The sequence below is a fragment of the Miscanthus floridulus genome, chromosome 8, assembly GCF_019320115.1.
Source record: "Miscanthus floridulus cultivar M001 chromosome 8, ASM1932011v1, whole genome shotgun sequence".
In the NCBI taxonomy this organism is placed as follows: Eukaryota; Viridiplantae; Streptophyta; class Magnoliopsida; order Poales; family Poaceae; genus Miscanthus; species Miscanthus floridulus.
In genome coordinates this window covers 57,399,724-57,420,212 of record NC_089587.1, presented here as the reverse complement: position 1 = coordinate 57,420,212, position 20,489 = coordinate 57,399,724, and the positions used below count along the sequence as shown (strand labels likewise).

General features: G+C 44.1%; 2 protein-coding genes across 3 annotated transcripts; one reads left to right on the top strand and one right to left on the bottom strand.

Annotated features, from left to right (window-relative positions):
* The first annotated feature begins 2,721 nt into the window (after nucleotides 1-2,721).
* LOC136476445 (protein PAF1 homolog) lies at nucleotides 2,722-9,571 on the top strand. 2 transcript variants are annotated; one of them, XM_066474274.1, is made up of 13 exons: nucleotides 2,722-4,086; nucleotides 4,722-4,790; nucleotides 5,670-5,777; nucleotides 5,871-6,051; nucleotides 6,137-6,216; nucleotides 6,326-6,445; nucleotides 6,740-6,845; nucleotides 7,783-7,869; nucleotides 7,953-8,018; nucleotides 8,113-8,184; nucleotides 8,305-8,457; nucleotides 9,132-9,249; nucleotides 9,355-9,571. In XM_066474274.1, the coding sequence occupies exons 1-12, from the start codon at nucleotides 3,338-3,340 to the stop codon at nucleotides 9,240-9,242; spliced, it is 1,902 nt and encodes a 633-aa protein (XP_066330371.1). In that variant the 5' UTR covers nucleotides 2,722-3,337; the 3' UTR covers nucleotides 9,243-9,249; nucleotides 9,355-9,571. The 2 variants fall into 2 exon arrangements, with proteins under 2 accessions (XP_066330371.1, XP_066330370.1); XM_066474273.1 differs by having other exon boundaries at nucleotides 2,734-4,086; nucleotides 9,132-9,571.
* A 1,804-nt stretch (nucleotides 9,572-11,375) lies between these two features.
* LOC136476446 (mitogen-activated protein kinase 2) lies at nucleotides 11,376-15,634 on the bottom strand. The gene is made up of 6 exons (XM_066474275.1): nucleotides 15,173-15,634; nucleotides 14,584-14,713; nucleotides 13,098-13,235; nucleotides 12,660-12,992; nucleotides 12,151-12,334; nucleotides 11,376-11,862 (listed from the first exon to the last, which is right to left on the bottom strand). The coding sequence occupies exons 1-6, from the start codon at nucleotides 15,382-15,384 to the stop codon at nucleotides 11,690-11,692; spliced, it is 1,170 nt and encodes a 389-aa protein (XP_066330372.1). The 5' UTR covers nucleotides 15,385-15,634; the 3' UTR covers nucleotides 11,376-11,689.
* Between the last annotated feature and the right edge of the window lie 4,855 nt (nucleotides 15,635-20,489).

Here is a 20,489-nt window from a genome sequence, read left to right as displayed (position 1 = left end):
CTTAATTTGTGAGGGGAACCAAAGAGAGATGTACATTGTACATAGCAGCTAGCAGCTGCCTCCACTTCGACAATATTATTGGAACGGAACAAATAATTTGTCTCTCACATGCATGACTATCCAATTGCCAACAACAAAAGTAATCTCTGTGTGTGTACATATGTGCTTGAGCTGTGCTCCCCTGTTGTGTGATGCCATTAGCATAATGCAATTTGGCTTCTTGTGTGTGTGGCATGATGTATGCTTGGGTGTATCTCTAATTGGGGTTCCCAACGGATATGCCCCTCTCATGTTCGGTGATTAGGGGCCTCTCTGGTCTCTCAAGAGCTGTGTTACGGTGTAGGGGGGACAATCAGGATATGAGCCTTGCTTAACGCAAGGTGCAAGTGCCTAGGTAGTCGCCTCGCCACTAGCCTCCTAGCCTGGGGGTATACGTAGGCATGATGTTACCATAAAAGTGACTCTTGTCTCGCTTGGCAATTGGCATGCATATGAAAACTCACAAAAGGAGAATGGCTCGCTCGCTTAATAAATGGAATGGATTGGGTCATGAATTCATGACATGGTAGTGGGTCATCGTCAAGTTTTTACAATTTGACCTTGGGAAAACCATATATCTCTGCAAATGATCCCTTTTGCATAGCACCGTGCCATTGATATGTGACGTGGTGGTACTGTACCTGGCACGTGCGATCTTGCATGTTAGGACTTTACGACGCGTCCACCGTGCAATACTGCAATGCAGGAGTTCAAATTTTCTTTTTCTTTCTTTTTTTATTCAAAGAGTGGCAATCACGAATTGTGTCTCTACCAGGGGTCGGGTTTTCTAAGAAAACAGAAAGGGTAATTAGTGAAAATGTAAAAGATCCACTTGAGGCGGGACGATCGATTGTACAGTCATCAATGTGTTGGGCCCCGGCCCACCCGGGCCCGTCCACGGACGCCGGGCAATTAACATCTGCATTCTGCAGTCCGGCCGTAGCGCCGCGCGCGCTGCCGTCTCATCAGAACTAGACCGGAGACGCGATGAGACTGTTCGTTTCGCTTATAAGCCGTACTTTTTCTATCTCAGCAAAAGTGAACATGGCAAGTGCTACTAGTGCGGGCTGCTGGCTCGTCGAGATGATGAAGATGAACTGGACCCTGCCTGTTCTGTTCTTTTGCTTGCGCGCGTTGCGTGGTTATTTGCTGCCTGCCTGCTTTTTGCTCGTCATGGTTGTAAAGTCAGGCGAGATGAAACGCTGAGGCGAAAGGCGATGGGAGCCTTTGCATGCAGTGACGCAGGAATACTGGTGTTTTATTTTTGAATTCGAACCTGTGACAAGTGCCTGCCCAACCTTACTGCATCGGTGAAATCCCCCTGAAATTACTGGGTTGAAATCCGACGGTGTTAGAGTGGATTCAGTATTCATGCTGATGATGATAAAATCGCAGTCAAACAATAGAGTGGTCAGACTCCAGTAGTCCAAAGGCAGTGAAGACCTGCACTGCACAGTGGGACAGAGCCTTGCGTTCGCTCCCTTTTGGTAGCACAATGCATGTGCGTGTTCTCGGGCTGGCCTGGCCTGGCCTAGTGGCCTGCCTCTGCCCGCAAGCGGAAAACGAAGCAGGGTGACAGGCCCATCTAGACTTTTGGCCCTCTCTTTTCCGGCAGCAATTCAATACTGGAGTACGTACCTCCTCGAGTCCTCGTACCATCAGTGCATGTTCAGAACTGGATGATGCACAGCGACCACTTGCTAGAGCTTTTGCTGAAACCAGCGAATGCAACCCAGCAGCAGCAGCAGCAGGGGTTTGCAAGACGTTTCTCAACATAATAACAGATCATTCTCTCTCTCTCTCTTTTTTTGGAATTTTTCGACGTCCCTCCGCTCAACTTGATTTCAGTATCTCGCAGATCCTTCCATGAGCAGATAAAGGGGGTGGATGAGGGAGGGGTAAAAAGATGAAGTTGATTTGGACCATCAGTTCCGGATCGCAACAAAATTTGATTTACACAAAATCTAATCCTCTTAAGTTACCTAATATATGGAGATATGCACTATACTTTTAGTATAACAATTTTTTTCTTCAATTCCTCATTAATGATGAAAAGGCAAAAATAAATTAAAATGCCTATATGAGAAGTGTAAAAGACACCTCAAAAGGAGAAACAAAGGAAACAAAAGCTAAGTGTAAAAGACTCAGGGAATATAATCCCACCAAGTAGCGTCTTTGCCACTTTTTGTTGTTAAAATAAAAACAGAAGTGTTAACACTCAACCGAGTGTTTTACCCAGCTTCAACACGTGATTTTTTGCCGCTGCAGCATGCGCCTGCGCCCGACGCCTCCCCCACCCCTCCCTCACTCTCTGTCCCCGACGCTCCTCCCTCTCTATCTCTCTCTCTCCGGCGCCAGCAAGCTCCTCCCGCGCGACCTCCTCCCGGTGAACCCCACCCGCACTCCCGCGACATCCTCCAGGCAAGCACCACCCGCGCGCGTGCTCGCTGGCTATGGCGGATCCGTCGAGGTAGGCCTTCTCCTCCTCCTCCTTCTCTAGATCTGCCTGTTAGGGTTTCGACAAGCTCTCCCCCTCTTTTTTCTCCAACTCCGACGCTATAGAAGGGGCAGGCCAGGGGGAGGCAGGCAGGCCAGATGCTGGGGATGGTGGGCGGGCGGTTTAGGGGGCTAGCGGTGGTAGGGGCGGTCGGACTAGGTCGGGGTGGGGGAGGCTCGTTGGAGTTGGAGAAGATGGTGGCGGACGAGCTTGCCGGAGCCGGAGAAGATGGCGGTAGGCGAGGAGAGGAGAGGAGGGAAAGAGGGCGGCCGCCACAGCCGGATGTGCCAACACCAGTTGTTTGATAGACAACAATTAAAACCCACCACACACATGCAACACATCTCAAGCCGTCGTCACCACTCTTTTATCTGTCCTGCAAGAGGTCATTTTCCTATTAACTTTTATTACATCCCAAATCCCAAAGTACACTAATGCAAATAAATAAATAAATGCTACAAAATCTGAATTGATATCCAAACCCGGGCAAAATTCAGCCAAATTCATTCAAACCTGGACAAAAAAGCCAGGCAGAATCACAGGCTCTCGTGAAATTCCCATCGCCCCTTGCTTCCTCCTGCTCCTCGCCCAATCGCCGAGACGCCGACTACCTCGCGCTCCCGCACGCCGCCGTGTAGATCTGGACATCTGGTAGAATAGGTGCCGGTGGCCTCGGACGCGCAGTGGTAGAGGCTTTTGCGGTGGCGGCGACGGAGGAGGAGACGGGGTAGCGAGCAGTGGCCACGGGCGCGGGGTCTGTGTGCTGGGGCTCGGGTTCCAGGAAACCCTAGCCGCAGCGCGATGGCGTCGTACAGGCCATACGCGCCGCCGCAGCAGCATCCGCCGCCGCCGCCACCACAGGGCGGCTACCCGCCGCAGATGAATCCGTACGCGCCGCCGCCGCAGCAGGCGCCGTACAACAGGATGCCGGCGCCGCCTTACCACGCGGGGCCCCCGCCACCGCCGCCACCCGGGCCGCCACCACCTCACCAACCGCAGTTCAATTTCGGCCCCCGGCCTCCGCAGCAGCCCCCGCCCCCGCCGCAGATGTACTACCAGCCGCCGCCACCGCCCTACGGCGGGACCAGCAACCCGCCTCCTCCTCCCCCTTCGGCTCCACCCCCGCCTCCGTCCCCACCCCCTGCGGCCCCGCCCCCGCCCCCTCCGCCTCCGGCCCAGCCACCGTCTGCCCAGGCCCCGCCGCCCCCAAAGCAGCAGCAGCAGCCTAAGGCAACGCTGCCGAGAGCGGAGACGGAGGAGGAGCGTCGCGCACGGAAGAAGCGCGAGTTCGAGAAGCAGCGGGTGGAGGACCGCAAGCAGCATCAGATGATGCGCCAGACACAGGCCGCCATTCTGCAGAAGACGCAGCAGCGCGCTGCTCAGCAGCAGCCGCAGAGCCGCCACCACCACCAGCAGCCTCCGGGTGTCTCTCGGGCAGCGGCAACTGGCTCTCGGGCAGTGGCAACTGGGTCTCGCCCGACATCAGCGCCTAATGCTGAGAGGTTTGAGAACCGGCTAAAAAAGCCAACAACGTTCCTCTGCAAGCACAAGTAAGTCCAGCCAAGTTTTGGCCCTTTCGGTTGCGTTCGCACCAAAATTTAAATTCCCAGCTTGTGGTTGGGTAACATTTTGATTGATCATACACGTCTTAGGGGTGTAAACCTTGGCAACATATGCTATCCTTAGTTAGAGAGTGACGTAGGCTGCTTACTAGTTTTTTTTTACGTTGTTGTTGAAATGTAAGGGCACCCTATGGAAAGGATCATTGTTTTCTGAATTTGCTTTATAGCTTCTTTAAATTTTGTGCTTCTCTATGTGCTTAGAAAGATTAGTACTTCCGCTTAGTTCTGGAAAACTATTGAGAATATAGTGCTTAATAAAAGGTGCATGAGGTGGTCTACCAACCAATTTCTTTGTTATGAACCTATAAAGGGACCCCTTTCTTGTAACAGGGCAGACACATCAAAACTTAGTAACGGTTTGGAAAACGTTAATCTGCTATTATGAAATGGCAATTTTCTGTTGCCTGTATATTTAAAATAAGTTTCTGGATGTGTACCGTTTTTATGGAGCCTTAATCAGCTACTGATTTGTACCAAGTATTTAGATCTTGGTGATCTATGTCTATTTTTGTAATTATACACTTGAATGATCCTGTTTTGCCTTTTCTTTTTGGTTGACACAGATTTAGGAATGAACTCCCGGATCCAAGTGCTCAGCTGAAATGGCTGCCCCTGAATAAGTATAAGGACCGGTATGCATCACTAGCTGTCTACTCCCCACCCCCTTTGTTTTTTATTTAAGATGGCATCTTTGGAGTAGTACAAGCCATACTTCAGTATTGCTCATCTACTAAGAATGGTCATTTTACTTATAGATCATTTGAACTTACTTATGCTTTTTTTTTAATTTGAAGATCTTTTCTACGATGACAGGAATCCATTGTTTTTGCTTTCTGCTGGCTTCCAATTTATGCCTTGCTTTTGCTGTTGTATAGATAATTTTTTTTGGTAATTTTATACATTATATGTTATGGGTAAAGAACACATTTTGATCGCTGTTGCATTGATGCCTAATCTAATTTTCTGTGGGGGTTATGGTTAGATTGATGTCAAGACTCAGGCCTGGTTTCACTGGGCTAACATGGGTAAGGCATCAGACGGTTGGAGGTTATTTCAGTGTACTGTTAGGACTGATCATTTCACCTTTAACCAAAATTTCAAGTCAGGCCTGTTTGGCTGCAGCGCTGCAAACTAGTGCAGCTGAACAGGCCCATGGTTTCATTATTCCTGCTACTTATGCATAGATTTGATATCATTAGCTTGCTTTGGAGGAGATTAAATAGATTGATATTTTGTAGCTTACATAAAGTCATAAATATATCATAACTGGGTGTCCTGTTCAACTGCCATAATTCCATTCGTTTTGCACTAAAGCAATTCTGTGCTACTCTGCTTTGATACTGTAGAGTTTGTCCATCGCCTTCTGCTCTCTTTTTTCTGCTACCTACAGTATGCTGAACTTAATGTGTCTTGACTCATTATGTTGCTCTCAATTGTGTTTGGCTCTGGCATTTTAAAACCTTCTATATTTTGGAGGCAGCTATGCTTACTATGTTTTGCTGTCTTTTCAGATATACCAAATACAGGATAACTTCATTGGAGAAAAACTACATTCCTAAGATGATTGTCCCTGAGGATCTTGGGATACCTCTTGACCTACTTGACATGAGTGTATACAAGTAAGGATCTGAACCATATGTCTTCATGAGTTTGATTTCTCTGTCTGAGTATTTATTCTAGTGTCCTTAACTCATCTACCAAACATGTCCCAGCCCCCCAGATGTTCAGCTGCGCATGGCTCCTGAAGATGAAGAGCTATTGCGTGATGATGAGGTCCTCACCCCTATTAAACAAGAAGGTATAAGGAAAAGGGAGAGGCCCACTGACAAAGGTGTTTCTTGGCTGGTCAAAACACAATACATATCTCCACTAAGTACTGATGCAGCCAAAATGGTAATTCATACTGAGTTTTGTGTGAATTTAGTTACACAATAATTACTTAATGATATATACTGAATAAAGTTGCTTGGCTTTGCAGTCCCTTACTGAGAAGCAAGCAAAGGAAAGGCGAGAATCAAGGGAGGGTCGCAATGCTTTCCTAGACAATCTTAATGATAGGTTTGGTTCTTCTTTTATTCACACTTGTTGGTCTGTAAAGGTTATCTGTTGCGACTTGCAAAACCTGGTGCAGTCACTGACACCATCTTCATGTTCATGTGTATACCAGAGAGAAACAGATCAAAGCCATTGAAGAATCCTTCAGAGCAGCCAAGTCAAGGCCTGTTCACCAGACTAAACGTGGGATGCAAGCTGAGTGGGTTATGCCTTTGCTACCTGATTTTGATAGGTATTTACTTCTCAGATGTTGCTTTTATGTGCTACAAGTATTCATCCTTGATACCAGATGCTTGCCGTTACTTTACTGAGCTATGCCTTCTTGCCTGTACATTTTCATATCTATAAAACAAAATGCTCTTGATTTATGGTTGAAAAGTTCTCTTCTTTATCAGTAATTTGTGAAATTTCTCCTATTTCAACATTACTTTTTGAGGGGTATAACTGCACAAAAGTCTGCCTTTTGAAGCATATAGGAGGTTTCTAATTTATTCCTCTTATTGACCTTTTATGTTCACCTAAACAGGTACGAGGAGCCGTTTGTTATGGCGAATTTTGATGGCGATCCAACTGCTGATTCTGAGCAGTATAACAAACTTGAGAGATCTGTACGTGATGAATGTGAATCCCGGGTGAGTTCTGTTTCCTCTGCCTTAGGCTTTCTTACTTAATGGCAATGCATGCCCACTGTCTTGTGAATTCTAGATGGAGATCAGCGTTACAGGGACTTGCACCCACTCAACCCCCCCCCCCCTTTTTTATTTTGCCGCAATGTCTTGTATCGCCAGACACGGTGAGACTTATATAGTTATATTGGACACCTCGGAGCAGCATCAAATGCAAAAACTGAAGGTTCAAAGAGATAGGGGAGGGCCAGGGAGTGAGAGAAGAGTGCGAGATAGAGAAGGGAAGGGGAAGGCGGCCAGTCGCCTGGTCCAGGAGGCAAAGAGAACCGTAGCCATTGACAGGGCTATGTGCAGGGCCAGTCAAATCCATTGAGATTCCTCTGGCAAAACTGAGCATTGGACACACAAGGAGAATAAGGGGCATCGATTCTATTTGGGTAGTCTTCATTGTGAGGATGGCAGTGAGGAATTTAGGCTGGCACCAGCACTGTTGCGGAAGAAGAGAGAAGTAGCACAGGGGGATTTGGGTGTGTGTGTGTGTGTAGAAATATGATAGCTGCTGGTTGCATGAGGGTTTAGCGCAAATCATGGTTAGAGGTGGGCTAGTGGGCCAGGAAATGACAGCCCCATAATGAATATCTTCATCTATTCTCAGTTTTTTTTTCTTTCCCTTTTAAAACCTGCGGTGCATCATGTATGTCTGGATTCATCCATTGCATATTTATCAGCCAGGACTCAGGCTCGTGACATGACAGTAAATGTTTGTAGAAATAAAATTGATTCTCTAATTAAATTTATTTAAAATGAAAACTAGATGAATCCCTGAATCCTTTTTTCTAGAGTTTGATGAATAGGACACCTGCACCCTACTTGGACTCTGATGATATTACACCTAGATAATGCCTTTGCTTGTATTTGTAACCATTTCATGTTTTCATGGCAGGCTGTGATGAAAAGTTTTAGTGTCAGTGGTTCAGACCCTGCAAAACAAGAGAAGTTTTTGGCATACATGGCCCCAGCACCTCATGAGGTATGAATTCATCTCTGGTACATTTCTATTAAAAAAAGTGACCTATTACATCAATCTGATGGTGACTATTGTGATTTCATCAGCTTACCAGAGACTTGGATGATGACGATGATATCCAGTATTCCTGGCTAAGAGAATATCACTGGGATGTATGCGTATTTTCCTAATTATTCTCTAATTGTGTCTATGAGCTGGTGGCATCATACTCATCCATTGTACATACACACTTGTTTCATGATTCAGGTAAGAGGAGATGATAAAGATGATCCTACAACATACCTTGTCACATTTGATAAGGAGGGTGCAAAATATTTGGTAATTGGTTTTGTGCATTCTGTATTACATTTGGTTTCTGAGAATGATTTACATTTGGTTTCTGAGAATGATTCATTTGACACTAGTGTAACATATGCCATTAGTCTTTTTGTTTTTCAGCCTCTTCCTACTAAGCTAGTTTTGCAGAAGAAGAAAGCAAAGGAGGGGAGGTCTGGGGATGAAATTGAGCATTTTCCTGTGCCTTCCCGTATTACTGTGAGCAAAACAGCTCATGGTGGTACCATGGAGCGCGGAGAATCTTCTGGCTTGCATGTATGGCTCAGTCTTCCTTATTATTCATTATAAAATCTTTCTTTTAGTTAAAAATTAAACTAAACCAGCTAAGTATTTATGTAAGCATTCTATCTTCTCTCCAAACCTTAGGTCTGCTTGCTTGACTTCTTGCTACTAATTAACATTGTTGCTTTTACAATCACTCGCTTTCTGTGATCACTATGCCCTGTTCGCTTGGCTTATAAGCCGTACTTTTTCAGCCAACGAACAGTATTTTTCTCTCACAACAAATCAGCCTAACAGTACTTTCAGCCATGGCTTATCAGCCAAACGAACAGGGCAATATATTAGGACATTTCATGCTTTCTATTTGTTTTTTGTCATGTTTTTACACGAGAGCACACTACTAAGAAAAACACCTGAACGACCATACACCCCTATTGAATATTGCTCTCTTGCTTCCTCATTAAAATTTGTGTAATAAACTATTCATTGTTAAATAGTGACCTCTGAACAAAGGGTTGGATTCTTAATGTAACACACATTGAATGAGATGGGGCACTTTATGCAAATGTACTTTTGCCTCTCCACAAAATCCTACAATGCCGATAAAAATAGAATGCATTACCACTCAACACATGAAATGAAAAGGAATGAAAACAGTTGTTTTTGCATTACCTGTACCCTTTAACTCAAGGTTTTCTTCCTTGTAGGTGAATTCAAAGCCAAGAAGATCTCATGTTGATGATGATCTTGATGAGCATCCAAAGCGTTCTCGAGTAGAAGATATTGACCAATATAGTGGAGAAGAATTTTCTGAGTGATGAACTGATAAATCATAATTATCTTGCACCAACGAATTTGATCAGTACATGTGAAGCCTTAAAAGGTTTCATGCAATAGGCACAAGTGGTTTTATGGTGCATGGTCATGCAGTGAAAGAAAATGGCTGACAGCGTGAGGACCTCGGGGCTTGGCCAGTTTCTTCAGGGCAGAGTATATGAAGCAAAGCTGAGTGTAACCGGACTTCAAGACTTTGATCTCTGTTGTGATGATAGAAAGTATCACATTGTTGTAAAGAAGTTTTGTCTTTAAAGTCTTGGAGCAGTTCTCAACTGTTTGTTTTGATAATATATAGACCCCCGATTTTGCACCTTTTCCCTCACTTCTCTTCTCCCCAATTGACTGCAAGTACAACAATTTGTTTATATTATTAGGATGGACAGGTCATATTATGCTAGCCACCTCTATTCTGGCAGCCCTGAGGATCTGCTAATCGAAGGTCATATATTTATGCACATGAACATCCAGTGAAAATTAGAGCAGCATGGCGAGGAGCTTCTAGCTGGTCCACATGTTCCAGGATAGTGAAATTATATTCATGGTCGCCTGATAAAATCTGGAATTATATTCATTTTCAGCATGAATTGTTTTATTGACATTCCTTTTTGCCTAAATAATGCAGAAATATATGAGATGATAGAAGGGTAATCATGAAACAGTTCTTTGTTCTCCCGACGTTGCAATTTTATTCCAGCACAAAGTGGCAAATGATATGATGACTATATTGGTCTGGTATTATTAGCTGTGGTAACAGCAAAATACTTAAGTCTTAAACTGACATGCAGGAGATTACACTTCGTTTCCATTGCTGTGTGACTGTATTTGCCTTAGCTTTGACACTTAAATATTACATAGGTTACTGGTGTCAACTTATGTAGCCTGAAGGACCATTTTCTCTGCTGGCAGCCAGGTATTCTTTTATCCACAATCCATTTCCTATTGTATCATCTAGTAGTTTTAATGTCTGATAGTTTTCATCTGCTGTTAGGTTTGGCTGAGTTCTATGGATGCTAAGATATGGTTCCCCTCAAATGACAAGCATTGCATTGTGGTATGTCTGACATCTTGTACACTAATGCCATCAGAAATAATTTGGGGCTTCATGTCCGATGTGTGTTGTTTACATCATAACTCCTGGACTGTTGCAAGGAATAATTTCTTGTTTTGGTTTACATAGGATGTAAGGTGCACGGATGTAAGTCACAAATTTCTTGTTTTGTTTTACATAGGATGTCCATATGCTCTTTAAGAGACTGTTACCAGTTGTTCACTACAGGATTCTTGCAATCTCTGCATTATGCAGTCTTTTGTGATACATGTTGCATCCTGTGTAGTTCTTTAATTTCTTATGGTTTATAGAATATTACAATTTTAGATTCTTAAAGTACTGTTCGTTTGATTTATACTTTACTTGTGGATTTTTTAGAGTCATCCGATATTTTTGTAAACATTCATATTTTTTAACTACCGGTTAGCAGGTCCAACTTATTAAGCAGTTTAATTGTCTGCTGATAGTTATGGCATAGCCAAAGTTGGCAGGCTGCTAACAACATAACTCCAATTTTCATTCTTTTTAGTACTGGCTGATCTATGTTGCATATACTTCTAGTCTTCTATTTCCATTTTGGATTTCATATAGGATTTTTTCAATGCAACTGTCTCACTAGTGCTTATTGACCTTTCTGTTGTTTGATGGAGCTTGTCGCCTATTTCTTAATTTGTATCTGTGACAGGACCCCTGTGAAGCGATATACAGGAGTTTCAAGTCGATCATTGAAAAGATGCAAATGCTATTTTTTTATGTTTTTAAACTGTATCTGGGTTCGCCAAGTTGCGTGTACAAACAACGAGAGTGCACCTTCATTTTAGAGAAGACATCATGATTTTCTATTGTATCACGCGCTTGGTTTGAAGAACGTTCCGTTGTATGAGGAATATTTGTGTAACACCGAACGGTGCCAATTGCTGGAACGAATTCGGGTAAGGTGAGTAGTCACACAACATTTATCATGTGGTTCTATGTTCATCAAGATTTAAGAACATAACAGGAACGGCTGGAAGGTGACGTAGTGAGCTGCTGTCTGTAGTGTGTGGACAACTGCGCTACCATGGTCCATAGGCAGTGACAAGCTCCTACCTACATTTCTTAAGCATACAACCGAAGGAAGATAGATACAACCTAACAAGATGCAGATAAGCTGCCAGCTTTCTCCACTACAAATTATTGATCAAGCATGTTTCATAAATGTCCAATGTTTTCGACGTTAGGGTGTCGCCATTGACAAGCCACGAGATGCGATGATGATGTTGATGATGAGGGGTGGTCACTTATACACTCATCTTGTTGCAATTACCTCCTGCCTTTCGTCCCCATATGGAGCTGATAGACATGCCATCCTGGTTTGCTCGTGTCTACACAGGGAACTATTTAGTGGATTGGGTCAGGGTTGAACTTGAGAGACTCCCTCCAGACGAGCTCCTTGATATCTTCTTCGGTGAGCGATGGCTGCTCGAAGTCGAAGCTGAAAGGCGCTGGGCAGACGGGTTCGTCGTTTATCTCATGAAGGGATGCCAGGTATGGGTGGCATAGAGCCTCATCAACTGCAATTCCACCAAAAGAAAAGCAACAAAAGGTTAGTATATTTCAAGAGATTGGCCCTTTTGCCCTCAGAATGCAAGAATGATAGTTGCATGAAAATAATCTTCAGTTTCAACAATTCATTTGAGGGTCATCATATAGTTCATATGGGACTGAAAGTGCAGAATTTCAAACGATGGGTGGTTCATTCTTTCCCTATATCCCAGCAAAATCAACCGCATCCAGACAGGCATGTCACACATTTTATATGATAATTAATGCAGCAAGTTCATGCAAGGCTGCAAGATTACCAGTAATCCTCTTGCTCGGATCAAACACGAGCATCCTCTCAAGCAAATCCATGGCACCGCTAGACATAGTGGGGAACCGCACACGAAATTGTTGCTTGGGGTGTTGAGGAAGGGACCTCACGTATCTGCGGGCGTGATCGCTTCGGAGGAACCCAAGGCTCGTGTCATCAGGTGACCCTACCAGCTTTTAAATCATAAAGAATGAAGAGGAAGAAGTTATATAAGTAAAGAACAAACAAGACTTGTGAGACATTACCATTCAGGTGTTAGCTTGAGAAACCAAGATAATTATATGCTTCATGTTTTGACCAAATGTTAGCTTTTAAAAACATGTCAAATGAGCAAATTCCAAACTTCACTTAAACCAATTTATAAGACCTTGTTATTTTCACCTGTCTAGACATTATTAATCTGAAATTAGGTTGTCCTTCAGCAAAATGGATCAGGAGATTGCCCGAAGAGTGAGGAGAATGAAAACAAAATCTTGGACTGTGAACTGGCAACTATACCTCAGTTATTAGCAAAAGCTGATGAACATAATCCTTTCCAGGAAACAAAGGCTCTCTTGTGACCATTTCACCGAAGATGCAGCCTACCGACCACATATCGATAGCCTGAGTATATTCTGAGCAGTTGAGCAGGAGCTCAGGCGCTCTGTACCACCGTGTAACGACGTACTCCATCATGAAGTCAGTTTCAGTTGTGGTCCTTGCCAGCCCAAAGTCCCCAATCTTCAGGTCACATTTGGCATTCAGCAGCAGGTTGCTCGGCCTGAGGTCTCTGTGCAAGACGTTTGCTGAGTGTACATACTTGAGTCCTCTGAGCAGCTGGTAGACGAAATACTGCATGAGGGAAGATTAACAGTCAGATTAATTACCATATTCAACTTACATACAGGATTCTGATGTAAAAAATGGAAACAGAAAACAGACGACACAACATTGTACCTGACAATGATCATCAGTTAGTGGCTGGTTTGATCGTAGAAGGTGATGAAGATCAGTGTCCATCAACTCGTAAACGATATAAACATCGTTGAAGTTCTCCCTCCTAGGTGGGCGTATGATGTCCTTTATTGAAATAACCTGCAGAAAAAGGGGTAGATGTGGTGTTGTTACAAGCCGATCATCAGAAGTGGTTTAAGTCTATTGGCTGATGATGCATCAAACCCGAGCGAGTGGCACGAGAAGAACTATATCAAATTGAATATCCATAGGAAAAGGGATATATCATCTAGCTACAAAGATAGTTGTTTTATACGTAGCTAACATTCACAACGATTGAAAATAATTCCTGCCTAGACGAATTAAGGAGAATGGTTTTGCATCGAGAGAGAATCACCAGAAATTTTGGCAGATCTCCTCTGGACGTACGGCTTACCTTTGCAATGAGCTAATGAGCTACAGAGTTATTAGCCATATATATAGTTAAATACATACATTGACAAAAAGTAATTAGTATATATGGAGTATCTTTATCTGAAGATTCACGACCACAGAGATCGTCACGTGGCTAAGGATGAAAACGGTCGAAAAACTCCTAAATTATTTTCTACTTTTACTTTTGAAATACGAAAACGAAAGCAAAAATGGTAAAACCGGACACGAAAACGAACGCGAACTTACGAATTATCGAGAATTTCGAAAACGAACCAATTCGAGCGGATTTATGTCGAACACGGTCGATATACGAAAACTCAATACGGAATACCGACCCGTAGACCAAGTGCATGACTAAGTGCATACATGATCAAGTTCAAGTGCATATAATAATTAACAAGTGCATATTATAGAAACATGAACTCGAACTGAGTCAGAATAATTTTATTAATCTTTTTAGAATAGATGTAGTATTTTATTTTAAAGATTTATTCAGATTTTTCTTTTGAGTAACACAGATTTATTCGGCTGATGCAAAAACTATCAAATGATTGACTTTGCAGGTGGGGGTTAAACCGATGAGCTTGATGGGCTATGGCCCAGGTGGGCTTTCGTGTAGATGATACTGGTTTCCTAACATTTAGCACCATCTCGTGAGGTGAAGAGAGATGAGGCTAGGCGTCGTCTATAAGAGAGGACAGCTGGCCACCAGTAGAAAGAACGCAGCTGCGTGGTCAACAACCTGTAATTGGGTTGTATGACCTGTGCAGTTGGTCAAATTCGGTTTAAACCAAATTTTCAGTTCGGAATATTTCAAATTAAAAGTAGAAAAGTAGAAAACGGTCAAAAAATGTCTAAACCGTTTTCTACTTTTACATTTGAAATACGAAACATCTTTAATGCGAAAACGAAAACGATAAAGTCGGACAAGAAAATGCGAATTCGATCGGATTAAATATAGAAAACGATGCGGTTCGGTTCGGGATATTTCCGTTCCGTTTTCATCCTTACACGTGGCTCATCACAAGGTAGAGAGAAATTAAGGATGACTCACATTTTCATGCTTCATGTGCCTAAGCAACTTAATTTCTCGGAGAGTGCGCTTTGCGTCGGTCTGATTGTCGAACGCGTTGCCGATCTTCTTGATGGCCACCTCCTCACGAGTCTGCGCATTGACAGCAGCACTGCATGCACAAAAGGAATACATACATACACACAAGTAACCATCGACTAACAGTCTAACATATGCATACATTAATCATCAGCCAGTAGTCATCACTACAAACTTGAGATGAAAGAAGTATGTAATTGTACACCCTTTTTATGACAACGATTCAATTTCACAAATAAAAGAATTTAAAAGGGATCCATCTTTTTTCATGTTATTAGGAGAGATTATTTTCCTTTTCGGTAGCTTTAATGAGACGTGATGAAGGTAAAACATTCAGACTTGTGAAAAAAATTTCTGACGATTTTTTTTCTTGCATAGGCGATGCACTGCCACCCGGGTGGTGGTGGGGTCCATTGCAAAGCCTTGACCAAGAAGGCAAGAAGGATTCCATGCAAAGTTTCTGACGAAAAAAAAAGGTGCCGGAGAGAAGCTAGCGAGCGAGAACGAACGCGAGGGGGAGGAAGGTACGCACCAGATGATGCCAAAGGCGCCGCGGCCGACGGGGCGGATGGGCGGGACGTACTTGGCGGAGACCTCGAAGAGGTTGCCGTACACGTTGTACTGCACGTAGCGGCCGCCGTGCGTGTGCGTGCCCTTGATGTGCGCCTCCCCGCCGTGGCCCAGACCCAGGCACCCTCCGACGCCGGCGCCGCCTCCGCCTCCTCCGCCCCCTTCCATGCGCATGTATATATACGGACCACCTCCGATCCGATCCCCAGCCGGCGGCTACCTCTCCCGGCCGATCGATCCCTACTAGCTCCTAGCTCCCTCCTAGCTACTCCCTCTTCTCTCCGACGAGAAACAACACGAGATGACCCAACGAGGACGAACGCCGTACGACGACGCGCATGCAAGCAAGCTCTCTGGTGCCTCGAGCTCTAGCTGAGATAGAGAGAGAGAACAAGGTGGCGCGTGGTTGGTTGCGCGGAGGCGAGGAGGGAGGAGATAAGAGGGAGCGTTGGGGAAAGTGGAAAAGGCGGGAGCTTTTTCTCCGCCGGAAATCGAACTCCCGTGACGCCCAAAGGAAGGAGTTGGTTGCTGTTGCTGTTGCTCCCCTCAGCCTCAGCCTCAGGCCTCCGTCCGTCGTCGATCACTCCTGTCCTGGGAGAGACCTGGCTCCCGTGGACTGTGGCTGGCCTAGCTGCCTCCACACGACAGGTCGATCGATAGAGATGCAGGGACGATCGCCCGGCCTCTTCCAGACCATTCCTCTCCTCCATCTCTTGCGCTCGCGCGGTGCCGGTGCATGCATAAATGGTTCCCTTGGCCTTGCTGCCTGCCTCAGGCTCAGCGGCTAGCTGCTGCCTTTTGCAGCGAGGAAGCTATAATTTGCTCATGTCTGATCAGCTCTGTGTTTTGTGACATCAACGACCTGAGGACATATATATTGGCATATTGCATGCCACATAGATCGAGCAAGAGTAATCTAGAATGGTCAACCTGGGGCAAACATGTCCGCACGTTCCAACCAAATTTACATCACTAGTAGAGAACAGACCTTTCATCCGAAACAAAAATAGGCTCTAGTCCCGGTATTTTTTTGCGCCCAGGACTAGAGAGACCTTTAGTCTCGGTTGATGTCTCCAACCGGAACTAAAGGTCCCTGCCCAACGGCTACTGCGCTCGGCACAGTGGCAGAGGACCTTTAGTCCCGGTTGGTAACACCAACCGGGACTAAAGGTGGACCTTTACTCCCGGTTGGAGCCACCAACCGGGACTAAAAATCCTCCAACCTTTAGTCCCGGTTGGTAACACCAACCGGGACTAAAGGGTGACCTTTTAGTCCGGGTTGATATTACGAACCGGAACTAAAGGTCTCCCACCCGGGACTAAAGGTCCCTCACGGGTCAATTTAAAAGTAGGAGCAGGGAGGATTATGTCACATGTGATGTGCAGTTGAGTTGGTAAGGAATCTACGCGTGATGAGAGAGGTCTTGTGTTCGAATCCCACACAGCGCAAGCGAGGTCTCAAGGAATTCGTTTATTTTTTTAACTGAGGAGGGGGCTTTACTCCCGATTACTGACCCGGGACTAGGGAAGACCCTTTAGTCCCGGATTCTTACTCCCGGTTGGGAAACCGGGATTAAAAGGGGATCCCAACCGGGAGTAGAAGCCTTCTCTCCATCAGTGCATCTTGCGTCATGCGCTATTCTAATAACTCGTATGAGCATGGGTTGAGTTCGGATCATGAGTGGGATAATAAGCCAATTAGGACTAGATCTAAACTCTATTTGATCGCATTAGGACCGGATATCACGTTTAGTGTATGCATGTATGAAAGGTTTCAAGCCTCACCTAAGAAATGTTACTTGACCATGGCTAATAAGGGGATTTGAGGTATTCGAAGCATACACCCAATGTTGGCTTGTGGTACCTTAGAGGAGCACAATAATTTGAGCTAGTTGGTTACTCCGGTTCCGACTATGTGGGGTGCAAGATTGATAGGAAGAGCACTTCCCACACATATCAATTACATGAAAGATCACTTGTGTCATGGTTCTCAAAGAAGCAAAATTCGGTTACATTATCAACAGTCGAGGTGGAGTATATGTCCGCGGGTAGTTCTTATGCATAATTGGTATGGATGAGAATAACTTTGTCAGACTTTAGAAATGATCAAGTGCCATTTCTATGTAATAATGAGAGTACCGTCAAGATATAGCCACGAACCTGGCTCAACATTCTAGAACCAAGCACATTGATATTTGCCACCATAACTTCTTAAGAGATCACCAAACAAAGAGGGATATCAAGATTGAGATTTGAGAGTGTGGGCACCGATGATCAACTAGTGGATATAACTCACCAAGACACTTGATGAAGATATTGCAAGCTAAGAAATGAGTTGAACATTCTTGACTTCTCCAACATGTCTTAAAGAACACCATATATATGATTAACCCCTCCTCCGACCAAAGCAAAGGTAAAATTAGTTGCGCAAGAGCATACATACCTTACTACATGTGGTTAGTGCATACATAACATATTTGTGACATTAAGGACATACAATGCAAATATTGCATGTTTTGAGTTCATGTCCTACAAACTAAACTATTGCTTCTATGTTTGTATGATACTAGTGTGGTAGCTTAAGACTTGTTCAAGAGCATGTGAACCCAAGTGTTTAAATCAAGTTGGTCAGCTAGAAGAGTGACAAATTCAACCTCAACAAGATAACCGCTCATGGGCATGTGAAGAAGCTTGAAGAGGGCTGTGAAGAAGCTTGAAGAGGGTTTAAACCAAGTTTGAAGCTTATGCAAATCAATTAGTTCAAGCCAATGTGAAGGAAGCTCATGGAAACAATCAAGATCCAGTGATCCTCAGCCTTAAGTGATCATCTCCACCAAAGTGTGGTGTCTACATCATGATTTCAAGCATCAATTTCAAGTGGTGTCATCTTTTGTGTGGAAATTGAGGAGAAAGGGGGACAATGTGGACACAAAGATATCATGACGAACAAGACTGGAGAATTGAAGGGGATCAAAAGTTTGAATAAGCACACAAGTAGGGTGATTAAGCTTATGAACCTTATGTTTAATTTGTTGTATTTGAAATCATATTTGTGCTTGCACATGCATTGTTGTTTAATTCGAATAATATGCTTGTTGTGAATTGTTGATTGCTAGACATAAGCTTGACTAATGACTTGTCTATAGTAGTACCTAGTCAGATATGCTTACAAGTGGTTTCTAGAGCTTATAGTTGTTATTTGAAATATTAACTAGAGTTATGCTTTTAATGTTGATCACACGTGGTATCTAGTGTTTTTTATGTCTAGCTAACATGATACTAAGGATGGATTTTTAAAGTGGTATTCATGCTACAAAGATACATTTCTATCACAAATACCTTAGCATCATTTAGTAGTGTTAATTCTACCACAACTTCAATCTAGCATATGTGCAAACTTGAAACCAAACCATTTTAGCACATATGTAGAGTGAGTTAACACTACCAAGCAGGATTTTCTGAAGCTTATCCAATTCTTTTCAAGTGGTCTTATTGCTTGGATAAGTGAAAAAAATCTAAATCAAGTTAGAAATTTACACTTGTGTGAAGCTTGGAATTTCAATTAATTCCATATCTTTGTTAAGGTTGTCATTAATATAATTACCAAAAAGGGAGAGATTGAAAGCCCTAGTTTGGTTTTGGTAATTGAGTGACAACTAGTGGACTAATGCTCTCAATAGAGATGATTGTGCTAGGTCCACTTGAAGGAGTTGATCAAGGCTAGAAGATAGTGGGGATGATGCTCACCACAAGATGCAAGTGCTCAACATTGTTGAAGAAGATGGAGTTGGAAGTAAGCCTAATTAAAGGCAAAGGTATATCAATAGGGCTTTGATTTTACCGGCCTCTGTGCACTAGAGCTTATGTATATCAAAGGTAATATCAATAGCCCTCAGGGGCACTAGAGCTCAGGCCCCTAGCCTTTGTGCACTAACTTGTTTGCACTGACTAGTGGGCCACTTGATTTATCCGGTGATGACCAAGTCAGAGCACCAGGGCTTAGGCTCCACATGGGGGACATGTGGCATTTACCTCTGTATGCAGGATATTTGAATGTTAAAGCCACTTTCTTCGGTGCTAGTATAAGGGAAGCACCAAACTTTTTTAGTGTCACATGAGCTCTCGGGTTAGTTTTGTAGAACCTTACAGGGACCATCGGGTTTCTCGGGTGGGTGCACTGTGTTAGCACTAGAGAAAAGTTTTTTTGACATTTGTACGAAGACCTTAGTAGCATGCCCAAGCTCTTTAGAACCATCGAATTTGTCCGGTGCTAGGGCTAGGGGAGCACTAGAGCTTAGGGGGGGGGGTCTAATGACAAGGTCTAGATTTAGTTTTGACCGTAGGATTTTGACTGTCAGTGGTATGGATCCATGGTTCCTCACCGCCCATAGAAGAGCCCGTTACAACCGGGGTGGGATGAAGACATTGAATTTGAGGCCCAACTAGGACAGGGTACATCATCAAACTTGGTGAACAAGCAACTAGAGGTATGGAGCTTGGAGACCGAGATGTGTAAGGAATAAATCATTTTGGTACGTAGATTTCCTTGTAACAAACTTGGAAAGTTTTCATGTAAACTGATCGGGACTCAAACTATAACCCTACCCCCTAGGCTATATAAGGCGGGGTAGGGAGCTCCAGATCGGTAACTCAATACAAGCTCATAGCAACCATAGGCAACTAGACATCAATGCCCCTGTTAACCATAGGGTTTTGTTTTTTCTTTCTTCTTTTCCAGATGTTGAACACTTGATCATCTTGTGGCCTCCTTCATCACCTCCGTGGATGCCATCTTGCTCAACTCTTGGTGTGAACATCACCTAGCTTAATCAATACTTAAGACAAAGGTTAGTCCACTAGTTGCCACTCAATTACCAAAACCAAACATAAGGCTTTCACCTAAGTCCCTAAAAAATGCACCCTCTCAACTGACTTCTCCAACAATCTTTGACAAGAAGGGCTTCGCCAACATCTACGATGACTACACCAACATCGCCTCCACCAAACACCTTTGCAGGAGGGCTATCGCCAAAACCTTTAGCAAACCAAAATGACTTGTCTCCATCGACACATTGACATGAGGGGCTTCACTAACACCTTCGGCATCCACACCAACATCACCTCTACCAAACACCTTTGTAGGAGGGTCATCGCTAACATCTTCGCAAACCACAATGACACGCCTCCACCAACACTTCAGCAGGTGGGGCTTTGTCAACATCTTTGGCGAACCGCTATGACTCGCCACCACCAACGCTTTGGCAAGAGCGGCTTTGCCA